Raw genomic sequence first — 13292 nt, 5'->3', positions numbered from 1 at the left:
AACATGTTTGGTAATGCAAATCTAGTCTACCAACTTCTTTTTTTAAGTAGGTAAAATTATTATTATTAATAATATTAAAATTATAATATTATTTAAATTATTTAATTTGGAAAATATATAAAACTTTTCTGTATTCATTCTACGTGAGCAAAATTTGCAACAGAAATTTTCATGTAAATCATGAAAGGCTGAGCAGAAGGCCTGTGTTGAACCTTCATCTGGGACTCCCTTACCTATTTATGTTTATAGCACCACATCGTTGTCTTTTATAGCAACTTCTACTTTTAAAGCAGTTAAAATTATTGTGTATGAATAGAAACTCATTACAGAGGCTACGTGGGTACCTACAGCCTGATTATTTGGCTCTATGGGCTGAACTGAGGTAATCAGGAGTCATCATCAGGGGACCACAAACGTTTAAACTAAATTTCTTATCTAAATATATGTTGAAGTATTCCATAAATAACTATTAATTTAAGCCTCCTAGAGGTCACCAAACAACCAACATGCCCAAAAAAGAGGTCAAATTCAGCACACAGACGTAAAAGAAGACATTTCTTCTTCCAGAAAGAGAATGCATGGAGCTCCACGGAGTGCCTGCATTGATTTAATTTGCCAATTACTAAATGGCCCCCATTTATCATCACCTTAAGCTTTCACAAACTTCTCCGTAAGATGTAATAAGACTGAGGAGCAATCTGTCGCCCACCTCTCATTAGAACTCTGCAGAGATCCCCCAAAGCTTAATTATTTATCTGCATTAATATCCCTTCAATTATTAATGGCGGGTGAAGTGTGTGTGTGTGCGTGTGTGTGCGAAGGCCAAAGATCAGCCCTGCGTTACCTCAGCCTCCCTCCTGATTAATGGATGAGGGAGAGGAACCCTTCATGTATTATTAGTGGAGAAAGTCCGGACCTCGTGGAGACACAGAGAGAGACGGACACTCACTCGGTGAATGATAATCACCGTTTAGTATGCAAACATGTCCCCTGTACATTGGTGGCATTTCAATATTTGAAGGGAGTTGTGTGTGTGGCAGAAAGTAGACGGGACTGAGTGCCGCAAAGTTGAAAACTTGTCCTTGTTTGCGATGTCTCGTTAAGGTTTGTGTCTCCTCAGCACAAATGCGTGGCGCTTTGACACTCGTGGCACGATGTTAGGAGATGTCAAACAGCCAAAAAAGCAGGAAACAGGTGGGATACTCATTTTGGGTCCACTGTTCATTAGACATTTGCATTTAAAGACTCCTTGTTGTGAACAACATTATTTTAATTATGAGTTTTTTGCAGTGGTGGTGGGTTTTGCTGTGTGGTTTTACAGCCTCAGTGCTTCAGTTCACAACGTTCTACAGAGGGACATTTTTATTTGGTCTTTTTATCCAGGAAATACGTCTTTGCTGTTGGTTTTTCTGGCTTTGATGACCTTTATGAAAGATGAGTGATAGTAACAGTAAGAAAAACCATCAACCTTGCAGCAGGCCTCTGGTCTTTAGTGGTTAATGCAGTGTTTTTGCTGTCTGTTTGGGTTCCTCCTCACTGGAATAATTTCAGCTGTTTTATTCTGACATCTGGTGGACAAACAGAGTAGTATCTACATTTTTCTTCCAGTTGCTGAAATGGAATCATTGTTTGTTTTTTTGCTTTCCTTTTGTCTTTATTTCTTTAGTGTTTGTCCAGTTTTGGGGGGGGGGGGGGGGGTTGTCTTTTTTAATTCCATTACAATGTATTCTATTGTGTTCACGGTGTCATGTTCTATTTCTACCACGTAATAGGGAGCCTTTTTATCCGTTCTAGAGTCTCTTTGCATTACTGAGTGCTTGAAATGAGCTGTAATTATCTTACACTGGGTCTCAGTCCATCACCTCAGCTTGTACTCAGTCTGAAATTATAAGTTTAAACTCTTTTTAAACTCTTTTAAAGCTACCTTTTCCTCTGATTCCTCCTGTTGTTAAGCGGGCTGTACCTGCTCGATGTTATCGTGCTTTTGGCTCAGATACCGCCGAGCGGTTTTCCATATTGTTTGACCAACTTATTTCTTATCCTCCTGAGTTGTCCACCTCAGATGGATTAGTTTCTGTATCTGATTTAGAGAAACTTGTGTTGAATGCTAAACCATGTGGCTCTCCAAATGACGTTGTTCCTCCCCGTTTTCTTAAAAAGGTATTTCCTACCATCGGACCACACATTCTGAACATTATTAATATTAGTCTTTCTTTCTTTACTTAAGAAACCAGGCTTAGACAGTTCAGTCATATCAAATTTCAGACCCATCTCTAAGCTTCCCTTTCTTAGTAAGATTCTGGAAAGGATTGTTTATACTCAGTTGATGGACTACTTGAGTGACTCTAATTTGTCAGAAATCTTTCAGTCCGGCTTTAAGCCATTTCACAGTACGGAGACAGCCCTCGTAAAAGTTATGAATGACATTCTGATAGCGACAGACCATGGTAAATATGGAGTTCTGGTCTTGTTGGACATGACCGCTGCATTTGACACAGCACTGTGTGGGAATTTCTGGTTGGGCACTTTTGTGGTTAAAGTCCTATCTCTTAAAGAGGACCTTTTGTGTTAAGTTGGGGTCGGCTTTATCCCCTGTGGCCCCTCTGCTTTGGGGTGTGCCACAGGGATCTATTCTTGGGCCATTATTGTTTTCACTGTACCTTTTGCCTCTTGGTGCGATTTGAAATGACAATCAATCTAATTGACACAGTTGCATGTTATGGACTTGGCCTCAAGGATTCTTAGTTTAGGTTTAAAAGCACTTAATGAAATTAATTCTGTCATTTTTCAGTCGTTCTGCAGTTTTTTCCAAGTCAAGGGTGCTAAATGGACAAAAGCGCTTTTACCAAATTCAGTTCGGGCAAATGGAACAGGAACCAACAAGTAACCTTGCAGACAAAGACAATAACAACCAGCATGTTTCATTGCAAGCAGGGAACATATATAGGAAGGCAGCAATCCAAGTATTGCCTTATATATAAAACGGTATACATGAGAGTTCCTCTGACTTGCCAAAGCAGGCCATCCTACCAGGCTATAGTCTGACTTCATTATGTGAAACTTAATTGAGCAACAAGGACAAGCATGACTGTTCCCCTTTAAGATTTCCAACAAACAGTGAGAGGAGCTGCATGGATGAATGTTTTGCACTGACTGCCATTCATTGGTTACTTGAAAGTTGCTTTCTACATCAATGCACAGTGTGAAAAAATCATTTTATAACCTGCTGCTGTAATGTACAAACAAAGTCATAATACAATAACCTGAAAGTTATAATATATTCACCTATATGTTTTCACTGCAAACAATGGCAGCAAGCATCGTTTTAAATAGCTTTATGTTGCATTATTATCACTTTGACCTTCAGCTCAATCTGCTGACCTAGAAGTAGAAGTCAAATTGTGACGTGATATTTTAAATCCTTAAACAGTAACTTTTCATATGCTGATGATAAACACTACACTTTTAGGTATCACAATTTCTAAGTTTTAAGGTTTTGTGTCAGTTTTCAATGAATAAATCGTTAAGGTGACCTTGAAGAAAGATCTTGGTGGATGTAAACCAGGATTTAATGGATTCATAACATTACTTCACTCATGGATACAAAATTTTTGAATCAGAATGACGTTTATTGCCAAGTTTGTGCACAAATTAGAAATTTATCTTGGTGACAGGAATAGAATATGGACTATATGGTATTTACAGTCTATAAAAAATATACATCATTATCTAAATATTAATATAAATACACATTCTGAAATAAATACCAGCTACCTAAGAACATGATGTGCAAAGTGTGCAAAGTTATTGTAGCCTGAGCAAGTAAATGTGTTGTTGTAACACATTAACTGAGGGGTAAGCACCACGTGTTTGTGACATTAAATCTCGGTTTGTAAAGTAACTGAACTTTTCAAAGGTAATAATAAATGTAATGAGAATTTAATAAAAAGTATTTCACTCTGAAGATTCAAGGTGTTCTTTTTGAGTGACCAGGGTGGACAGACGGACAGCTCAGGTTGAACTGTAGTGATAAAGTTAGAGAAGCAGTGCTGAGATGGTCTGGGCATGTAAATGGACAAAGATGTTGAAGATGGAGCTGCCAGGCAGGAGGAAAAGAGGAAGTCCACAGAAGGGATTTGCGGGTGTAGGAGGACATGCAGAGGATGGTGTGACACAGGAGGAAGGGCAGAAGAGGAGAGGGAGGCTGACGATCCACTGTGACGACACCTAAAGGGAGCAGCAAGAAGAAAAAACTATTTACGCAGTGTGGTCAGTAGATGGCGCCAAGATAACGTGGTCGCTTTTAACTTGTAAAGGGAACATAAATGAGGATGTAAGCCCGGGACTTCCCGCAGTGGTTAACGTTAAGAGTCGCCTTTATTTGCATTCAGCACCGGATTTCATACATATTTGTTCAGCTTAAAAACAGTTGCATTTAAGTCGATGCTCACCGGGAATTAATCTCTGGTGGAGCCAACTGATTACAGCTGCTGCTTATACCAGCTTTAGCTGAACTCTCACTCTCTCTCACTCAGGAACAACAACATTTGGTGATACTGGCTTATTCCCTTACTTCACCTTAATGAGCATGCACACAAAAAAACCCAACATAATTTTGGAGAGAATCATTTACTGCGCTTCCTGTTATCCTCCACTAGATGGCAGCAGACACAAACACCTGCAGCACCAAGACACAGCCCATCCAAAACCTCACAACTTTCCGCCGAGCATCACAATTATGCTGTCATTTGGAAACATTTGTAATATCCTTGACGATTTGAGGACAAACCGCATCCAAACACATGGTTCAATCGGGGAATATAATAAAATAAAGCAACAAAAAATACATCAGTGTTTCATTTTAGCTGGTGTGGAAATTATAAATGCAGTATTTTGAGGATGTGGAACAAATGCTTAACTAATCATTTGTTCACATATTTGAAAGGTTAATAACGGGTCTATTTCATAAACTTTGAAACAAAATATAAAAAAGTATGTTTGTTTTTAATCCAAGCGGTTTTTATTATACATCTTTATGAACTTTCAAAATACAACTCTATATATAGCAATTCTGTGTGAAAAAGAAAAATCAATCAAGCGTAGTGTTTGAATGAATGCCCAGACTGTTGGTTTTATAGCAAACACAGATGAAGCCAGTGACGTTTAAGAGTGAGGACGTGGAGAAAGTGAAGCAGGGTTTTTATTTTTATTTTTTAAAGAAATAAATGTAAGATTTTCTGCTTTTGCTTCTCGCGAGGCTTTCTCGTTTCACCGAACCTCGCAGATAGGAAAGAAACAATGTGCTGCTTAAAACAACGGAGAAACCTGCTTTAGTCCAGGTGCAGTCCACACACACACACACTTTTACATCAGCTCATCAGGGCTGACTGTGTGTGTGTGTGTGTGCGTGTGTGTACCAGTGAGGCTCCTGGAGTATATAGGCTACTCAATAAAACCGGGGCTGCGATCCGTCAGTGCATTTATCATCCTATTACGGCGACAAATCCGGCTCCCAATACATGAAAGGTAAAATGAATTACCAACGTTAAGCCGTCAATAAAGTCATTTCTGTAAATGGTGTCTCCGAGGGCTCCCGCTATTATTCAACAAGCTTTATCAGCACCTTGGAAATTACGTGGCTTGTAGCGCGGGCCCTGCTTCACTTTGATTAAGGGCCCTGCCAGGGAGCGCTGACAGCGGCTTTGACTCGGGGTTTTCTCCGGCCCCCCGCTCCCGGTGATGAACACCGGGCACATCGGGCGGAATGAAGACTAATTAAAAGCTATAAATTATCTTTTGCAGCTCCTCTCGAGCAGCCCCTCTCTTTGCGGCGCCAGATAAGAGCAGGACTGAGTGCTCATTTAGCCACAATGGCGCTGCGGCTAAACGCCATATTGATACTGTCCTAATTGGAATTTAATTAAGTAGCCATGGTGTCCCCCACACCCTCCTCCACACCCCCTCCTTCATCCTTAACTCCGACCCCCGTGCGGATGAAGATTTCACCGCGGCCGTGTTAACCATCAACACGTCCCCCACTTTCACGCTGTTGCCATTATCATTATTAATATTATTATTAATTCAAATCGCCAATTAGAGCTTGGAGGCAATTTCTGAAGATCTTCACAAAAAAGGAAAAAAAAAAAAAAACAGCAGCCACCTATTATCGGGACACACTCCTGTTTTCCAGCCTCCCCTATACCCTTTCACGAGTGGCCTCCTGTGAACTGAAATATCACAGGGAAACGCAAACATGTTGGTTTTTCGTGTCGCTGTGGAAAAAAAACACAAAAAATCATACTTTAAGTCAAAGTCTTAGCTACTTAGAGGAAGGAAGGAAACTATACAGTTCTCTTTCTTTATGTGGACACACACTGTACAGACTACTACTGTTCAACTTTGATTTTTGTGCTTTTTTAAATAACTACTGGGTCACTTTTTCGGAATTTTGGGTTTGTTCATGTCAAATTCGTGGCTCTGTAATAGCTCATTAAAATATTAAAGGGACGTAAATTGTGATTAGGGTAAAGTAACGCTGTACAGATGCTGTTGGTGGTTTTAACAATCCAAGCTTTGACGTGTTCTCATTTACAGCATCCTCGTTGTATTTCACTGTTAGAGAAAAGAAAAAAATAAATGAGAAGGAAAGAACAAGGGTAAATCATCTGATGAGATTGTAGAAACGAATGCTGTGATCCACAATGTGCATTTTATGCACTTTACGGAGGAGCTGTTTAGCGCACAAAATGTTTTTGTTTATATTTTATCTAATATTATGAAGACACATAAAAATATTTTTTTAAATATACATATACTTAAAACACTCCACTTAAAATGAAATATGTTTTACATAGCTGATGTCAGTTCACGTGATATAATGTAATTTACACTTGGACGGTTAACAGTATTTACGCTGCAAAATTCACCAAATAGAAGGTCTTACATTTTAGCTAAAACATTAATGCTAGTAGTCCTATTTTTCTAAAATTATTCTTGTTATTTGTTTATTTTTATTATTCCTTCATCATTTTTATAAAGTGCGTTTAAATTCAAATAGTTTGTAAAACTAAAATGTGCTTAAAGAGCATGTAGCGATGTGGAATAAAACCCTTTCGCCCTTCTGAGCAGTGTTTTTAATGGTGGCTGTCTCCGCGCTTGTTTTTGTTTTGCTGTGTATTACGTCTGTGCACGTGCGCTTCTCCCGAATCGATCCAACTAATAAGCGCGTGCTGCGTGCGCGTGCTCGCCCGCAGCACAGCCACAGCCCTAATTGGACAGCGTCAATTGTGACAGGGACGATCTTCCGTCCTGATTGGCCGGTTGCTTTATGTGTACGCGCACACGTGCTTCCGGCTGGGTGTAAGAGAAAGGGAGAAAACACACACACACACGGGGGGGAGATAACGGTTTTAGGAGAGTTTGGGAAGAGCGAATACACAGATATTATGCTGCACCGAGGAGCGGCAGGGACACTGGCTGTAACGTGGAGCTGTTCGCTATGCCAGGTCTCGGAACACTGTTAGGAGAGGACATGCTTTAGGTGATATTGTTAACGAACGCAGGTGTTTATTCTAGTTTAAAAAGGCTTTTTTACATGCTGTCTGTCTGAATTGGATACCGAAGGGGACGGGAGAGTGAGCAACAAGTGGAGTTTGGCGTGGAGAGGCCGACGTTTTTCACGGTCACCAGCTATGGAAGAGCAGAAGGAGCCCAACAGCGGCCGGGACACAACCGAGGAGGAGAGCATGTCCCTGTCGCCGAACCTGCCATCCCCTGCTATGATTTTACCCCACCAGGCAGCCCAGCAAGCCCACAGAACCACGAACTTTTTCATAGACAACATCCTCCGGCCGGACTTCGGCTGCAGAAAAGAGCCGAACTACCGCGACCGGAGCCAGACGTCGGGTCGGGAAAACGTGAACCCGCTGGGCGCGAGGCCGCTACACACCGGCAGCCTGTGCCTGGACTCCAACTGCAGCAGCGACAGCAGCTCGTCGTCGCCTTCCTCGTCGTCGTCCACGTCCTCTTCCCCCTCTTCCAAGCAGAACTCGTCGAAGCAGTGCGAATCGACGAGCAACGGGACTGGTAGATACGCAGACAGCCCCTCGTCAATTATGGTCATGAGCGGCAGCAATGGAGGCTCTCCGCCCATGGCAAAAGAAAGCCAGCCGATGTTGTGGCCCGCTTGGGTGTACTGTACGCGGTACTCGGACCGGCCCTCATCTGGTAAGGCGCTAGTAGTCCCCGAATGATATCGAGTGGGGTGCTGGAGTGGGATGACTTGTGTTTCTCTCCGCTGTGTCAAATACATTTCTTCCAGGTGCCAGCGTGAAGAAAAAGAGGGAATTTAAAATTGGCACGTGAGTGTTTAAATAGTTTACCGAGGTGCTCCAGCCAATCAAAACAAAGGGATTTGATTTCGAAAATAAGAACTGTCGGGGGGGTAAAGTGCTGAAAAGAAGTCGCTGAAGTAAAAGTGGTTAGCAGTTTATAATGGAGAGTGTAACGGAAGCACAAGGTGACAAAAGTCAAAGTGAAGAATTAAGTAAATTAATTCAGAGTGAAGTTGAAGCACATTGGGGCTAAAGCTGATGTGGGCCCCAGGCAGTGTCACGAGCAGATTTATTTTTTATGTATTTTTAAAAAAAAAACTTTTTAAAAACTCTAAATAAGGCAAACTACACAAAAATATATGGAACGTATTTGGTTTTTCTGTTAATATTAATGTTTCCTCCCTTGTGCGGAAAAGACCAAAGTAATGTAAAACAAGCCAACAACAGTGCCGAGGATTCATACCTTATTAAACCCAATTACAAGTCCACACGGTTATTAAAAAAATCAAATGTATTGTTGTCTGGTCTTTCACGGGCTAACGTGTTTTTGCCGGTTATTTTAGATTCATTTATTTAGTCTGACAGAACTAAAGCTGGAACGTTTTTCTCTGTTTTTGCTCCCGAATTTTAGCCTAAAAATAATAATACTTAAAAAAGAGGCATGGATCTGTTTTCTAACCTCCACCACTGCTGCTTTTATTTTTCTGAAAGCAATTCTTTTCTTTTCACTTTTATCCGCTTTCTCCCCTCTGAGCTGATGCAGAAGATGCATCGATTTAGAGATGAGTTTGAAGGTTCGAGTGTTTGCATATGTCATGCAATGACTTTTTAGGCCCGTTTAATGTTTAGCAGTTTAAACATACAGGATGCTGATGTATCTTTGAAACAGTGTGTGTGTGTGTGTGTGTGTGTGTGCGCGCGCGCGCGCGCGCCTCATAGCTTCTAGGCCGGCCTATGTGATGGTGCGGAAGGTTTTATTGGCTTTAATGGTGGTGGTTATGTGTCAGGGTAAAGGAAGAAGTCCTTCTGCGACTTATTGTTATTATTGTTTTATGAAATCTAATATTAGACCCGAAGCTCCCCAGCCTGCCCTGTTTCACAGCGACAGCGCTTCCTTTGTCCCACTGGATTAAATGTGCGCAGTACACAGTTAATCAGCGGATCAATGCGCACTCATATATTCAGCTACGTGACCAAATTCCCGTGCTTTTTTTTTTCTTTTTTGCTGCTTCAGCTTTATTCGATCGGGTCCTTGAAGTGAAAATACCGCGCTGCTGCAGTCATAACTGATCAAGCAGCCCCGGATGAGGTCCCATTAGCTGTGCTGCAGCTTGTGGAGCTGTGGAGTGTGCAGGGAGGATATCTATCTCTGCACCTCCAGTGTAACACTTCCACGTGTGAGCGATAGGACAAGGCTCATAAGGCTTTTAACAAGTCTCATCATTTGCACTGGAGCTTTTTTTCTTGTTGTTGTTGTTGTTTGGGTTGCTGCTGCTCTCTTCTGATTGGCTACTTTGTCTCCCACGTCCCACACTCACCTGTGAGGCAGACCTTCAGCATGTCAAATAGTAATGAATAATCAATCGTGAGATTCTCCCACAATCCCCCTCCACTTCCTCCACCAGAGGCTTATATTTGTTTGCTCTGATTTAAAACAAGTTGTGTTTGCACAGCGTCCAGCTTTAACAGTTCCGCTCATTCTCTGTGCTGTTTTTTTTTTACTGTGACATCAAAACATTATTTTGATAGAAGTCATCCCCAGCACAGGCTAACCTGCCCACATCATTCCCGCACAGACTTGTGACCTACATTCGGGCATACCGAGCAGATAATAAGGCGCTATCATCGCTCACAGAGAGACGCTTTCACGTTTTTCTTTCCTTTAAAATAGAAGAGAAAAAAAGTGGTGCTCGGTGTCAGACTGTGTCCAGCCTTAGAATAAATCTTTGTTTCCCATTGTTGTTTCCACACCAGGCCCAAGGACACGGAAACTGAAGAAGAAAAAGAGCGGCAAGGAGGACAAGCGGCCCAGGACGGCGTTCACGGCCGAGCAGCTGCAGAGACTCAAAACCGAGTTCCAGGCCAACCGCTACATAACGGAGCAGCGGAGACAGTCTCTGGCCCAGGAACTCAACCTGAACGAGTCCCAAATTAAAATCTGGTTCCAGAATAAGAGGGCCAAGATTAAAAAGGCCAGCGGTTACAAGAACGGCCTGGCCCTGCAGCTCATGGCTCAAGGACTTTACAACCATTCAACGACCACCGTGCAGGAGGAGAAGGAGGAGAGCGAATGAGCGGCCGGACTCTTTTGGACATAACGAACTGGGAGAAGAAGGAGAAGTGGGGGACGCTATTTAAAAACACAGATTTCTGTTTATGGTAACAGTATATGGACATAGTTATATAAATGAACGCTCGTTATTAAAGTTTATATAGCCACACAGTTATCATGTTGTATACGGTATATTTAATTTCAGGCTCGTCTCTTCACGCCGGTCCTTTTTTCTCTCCTCTCTGTCTGTTCTCACTGTTTTTTAGGATCTATAGGTTCTTGTGGTCTCCTTGCCCCCACCCCCCTTTTCCCCATATTTGCGCCATATTTTCCCTTCAACACATCAGTCAAGCCAAACAAGCCAAAGATTTTAATATGTTCACATGTAGTCTGAAATTAAAAAAAGAGGGAGAGAGCAGTAGTTAATGGGTTAAATTATTATTTCTTACATACATTTCCACGGATAAAAAAAGAGAAAGAAATAAAAGCGTTTTGTTGCCATATTTGAGAATAAAACATATTTAAATCTATGATAAGCTGTCAGCATGTCACAATGATTCCTTACAATATGGTGAATTTACGGGAATTCTGGGTAATATTATTATTATTAATATTATTTCGCTTGAACTACATTGCCTGGACTCCCCAACATATTAACGCCCACACGGACATATAATCGTGGCACATAACGTGTTTAAAGGAGGAAAGTGTAATTACCGGCCTTTTTAAATTCCGTCTGTCTATAAAACAGCGGATTATGTGAAGTCTTTATCGGAGCTTTCATATCAAACTGAGACACACACAGAAATATATCGCACAGCAGGTCCTGTTTCAGCGCCTCCTTGATGGATACCATTTCACCTATTAAAACTATTCTGGGCATTTATAGGTTTTCACGCCTCTGCTCAACTTTCTCCGGACACGCTGGAGCGTGAACGCGCACGCTGGAGTTAATACTAAAACGTGAACTCGCGGTTTGGGGAGAAGCTCTCTGTCTCTCCGTCCTGCGCGGCCTGACTTGACCTCAGGTTCAGGTTAGACTGAGCCTGGCTGTGAACTCTGTGGCATGGCGTGTGTGTGTGTGTGTGTCGCACTCCAAGGTCAGCAGCAGAAAAACTTATAGAAATCCATTTAATTTCACCCAAATCAAAAGGAGAAACTGTGACTCTTGAAGTATTAGTATCAGACTAGTCTACGCTGAACAGTCTGCCTTCTTTTTTTGCCACCTTGAATTTTTCCTCCAATTATTAAGAAAACGTGAATATTTTTTTTATTTGTGCTCACTTTCAGTTATATCACTTCACGGTAATTCTAACTGTAATATTTGGAGTTTATGTCAGCGATAGAGTCCAGTGAGAATCCTCACAGCATCCCCTCGTTGCTAAAAACAGGCACCTGAGCCTTTTAGTATCCCCGCCGATTTATCTCGACCTGGATTATATCACACATTTAACACACTTGATTGTGGCGCATATAAACAAAGAAGAGGAAAGCTCTCCTCTTTGACTTTATTGTTTTTGTTTTTTTGTTTTGTTTTGTTTTGGGTTTTTTTTTGGGGGGGGGGGGGGGGGGGATTGAAATAAAGAAAAAAGACTGGCATCCGGAGGACGTTTGTGAGCTCGATGAGCGCTGCTTCTGTTTGTTCCGGCGCTTACAAGAGATTATTTAATTAAGAGCTAACGAGCCTGCAGAGGCGTTCACGGCCTTCGCGTTTCAGGAGCTTTAATTATTTCAAGTGCGTTTGCGTTCGGCTCTGCCTATAGAGCACAGATTTAATAACCGCGCAGCATCACGTGTTAATAATGGATTTCAATAACGAAGATCGTGAACTTTAAAGGCAGGTTACAGATTTTAATGAACGATTTTACCTTAAAAATATTTATTTGTTTGCCTTTTATCCCTCAAAGCGACCAGCAGACATAACTGCGCATGTCGAGAAAAAAAACGAATTCGATTATAAAGAGAAAGGTTTAAATTACAAAAAGTGACCGTAGAAGTTGCAAAATACATTATATATACACACCTTTTTATAGTTAAGGGTTCCTGTTTTTCATGGTGAATGTGAGGTAGCAGCAGAATGATAATAACTGGCCCTGCAGCATCTCCTGCAGCCTGCGAAATCCTCCAGGGGTCCTTGAAGGGGCTTCCAGAGGCCCCACACTAATATAAGGACTAATTTAACGTCACTAACCGCTATAATGTGTGACTGAATATTCATAGGACTTAATTTCAGTTGGATTTTTTTCTCTCTGTTAAAAAAAATGTGCTACTTTTTGTTTGTTTTGCTGATGCCGCTCAAAAGCAGCAGATGCGATGAAATGTGCGCTGTTTCTCATCGATTAAATATACTTTAATATAATTTCGATGTATTCGGGAATAAAACAAGAGTTGGCGGATATGTTTAAGGAAAAATACACAGACACACACACACACAAGGACAGTGTGTTTCCAAATCCTGCGTCTTTGGCCATCTGGCCCGCATGTGTGAGCAGAGGTGCAAAGGCTGCCTGCCTCTTCACGGTCAGCCAACCCTGTAGGTCTAATATTATAGTGATAGTTCCAGTCCCTGCTGTGAATGCGGAAGAGGATCTTATGACAGTGTATTTAAAATTCATACAATTATGAAACAGCGAGAGGATTCCTCTAACCCCCTCCTCCATCCCTCCCTCCCACCTTGTCATTGAGGA

General features: G+C 41.6%; 1 protein-coding gene across 3 annotated transcripts; it reads left to right on the top strand.

The window, feature by feature from the left end:
* The first annotated feature begins 7332 nt into the window (after positions 1-7332).
* en1b (engrailed homeobox 1b) lies at positions 7333-10780 on the top strand. Of its 3 annotated transcripts, XM_026160070.1 has the most exons (3): positions 7333-7540; positions 7624-8226; positions 10296-10780. In XM_026160070.1, exons 2-3 carry the CDS (start codon positions 7692-7694, stop codon positions 10625-10627), a joined length of 867 nt encoding a protein of 288 aa, XP_026015855.1. In that variant the 5' UTR covers positions 7333-7540; positions 7624-7691; the 3' UTR covers positions 10628-10780. The 3 variants fall into 3 exon arrangements, with proteins under 3 accessions (XP_026015855.1, XP_026015856.1, XP_026015854.1); XM_026160071.1 differs by having other exon boundaries at positions 7333-8226; positions 10308-10780; XM_026160069.1 differs by having other exon boundaries at positions 7333-8226.
* The last annotated feature ends 2512 nt before the right edge of the window (positions 10781-13292 follow it).

The sequence above is a fragment of the Astatotilapia calliptera genome, chromosome 23, assembly GCF_900246225.1.
Source record: "Astatotilapia calliptera chromosome 23, fAstCal1.2, whole genome shotgun sequence".
NCBI lineage: Eukaryota > Metazoa > Chordata > Actinopteri > Cichliformes > Cichlidae > Astatotilapia > Astatotilapia calliptera.
Note: the sequence above shows the minus strand (reverse complement) of the source record. Positions and strands in the feature narration are given on the sequence as shown.

What these genes read in the sequence shown, in the direction of transcription:
- en1b (XM_026160070.1), top strand. Translation starts at nt 7,692, where the DNA reads ATGGAAGAGCAGAAGGAGCCCAACAGCGGCCGGGACACAACCGAGGAG. An exon ending in CTCGGACCGGCCCTCATCTG is followed by an intron (nt 8,227 to 10,295) that starts GTAAGGCGCTAG and finishes TTCCCATTGTTG; the next exon opens with TTTCCACACCAGGCCCAAGG.